We start from the raw sequence: 434 nt of genomic DNA, 5'->3' as shown, positions 1-434 counted from the left end.
CAAATTTCTGAGGTGGAAATAAATCCAAAACTTTAAGCTCTGAAAGGGACCCATAGAAAAAGGATTACCCCTAATCACTTCCTTGTTTCTTTTATTTACAAATGCCTTAAGGTAGAAATCTTTCCAGGAAGTTTAATTTCATGCTTTTGAAGTAAATCACAGAAAAAAAACAACAACTCTGAAAGACCTCTTTCTTTCTCTTTTCTATATTCCATTAAAAAGAACCACAAAAAAAGCAAAACAATATACCCCATTTTTTTCTTTACAACTTCCTTAGGTAAAAAACTCTCCAGCAAGTTCAACTTATTGCCTCTGAAGGGAAAAGCAAGAACGAACATCTATGACGAGACCGTGAGCGCCGCCATAAGTGATGCCTTTGCCGGCGCAGCCTTCCGGTTCGGTCACAGCCAGATCTCGGTGCGGGCCCGCGGGTG

The 434-nt window shown here is 40.1% G+C and overlaps 1 protein-coding gene across 1 annotated transcript in view; it reads left to right on the top strand.

Moving 5' to 3' along the window:
- LOC119588474 (peroxidase-like) overlaps positions 1-434 on the top strand; it is a 24,052-nt gene that overhangs the window by 15,358 nt on the left and 8,260 nt on the right. Inside the window, 1 exon segment of the mRNA XM_037937123.1 lies at positions 278-417. Coding sequence (XP_037793051.1) covers positions 278-417 — 140 coding nt within the window.

This window comes from Penaeus monodon, chromosome 24, assembly GCF_015228065.2.
Source record: "Penaeus monodon isolate SGIC_2016 chromosome 24, NSTDA_Pmon_1, whole genome shotgun sequence".
Lineage (NCBI taxonomy): Eukaryota > Metazoa > Arthropoda > Malacostraca > Decapoda > Penaeidae > Penaeus > Penaeus monodon.
This window is presented reverse-complemented; position numbering and strand designations above follow the sequence as displayed.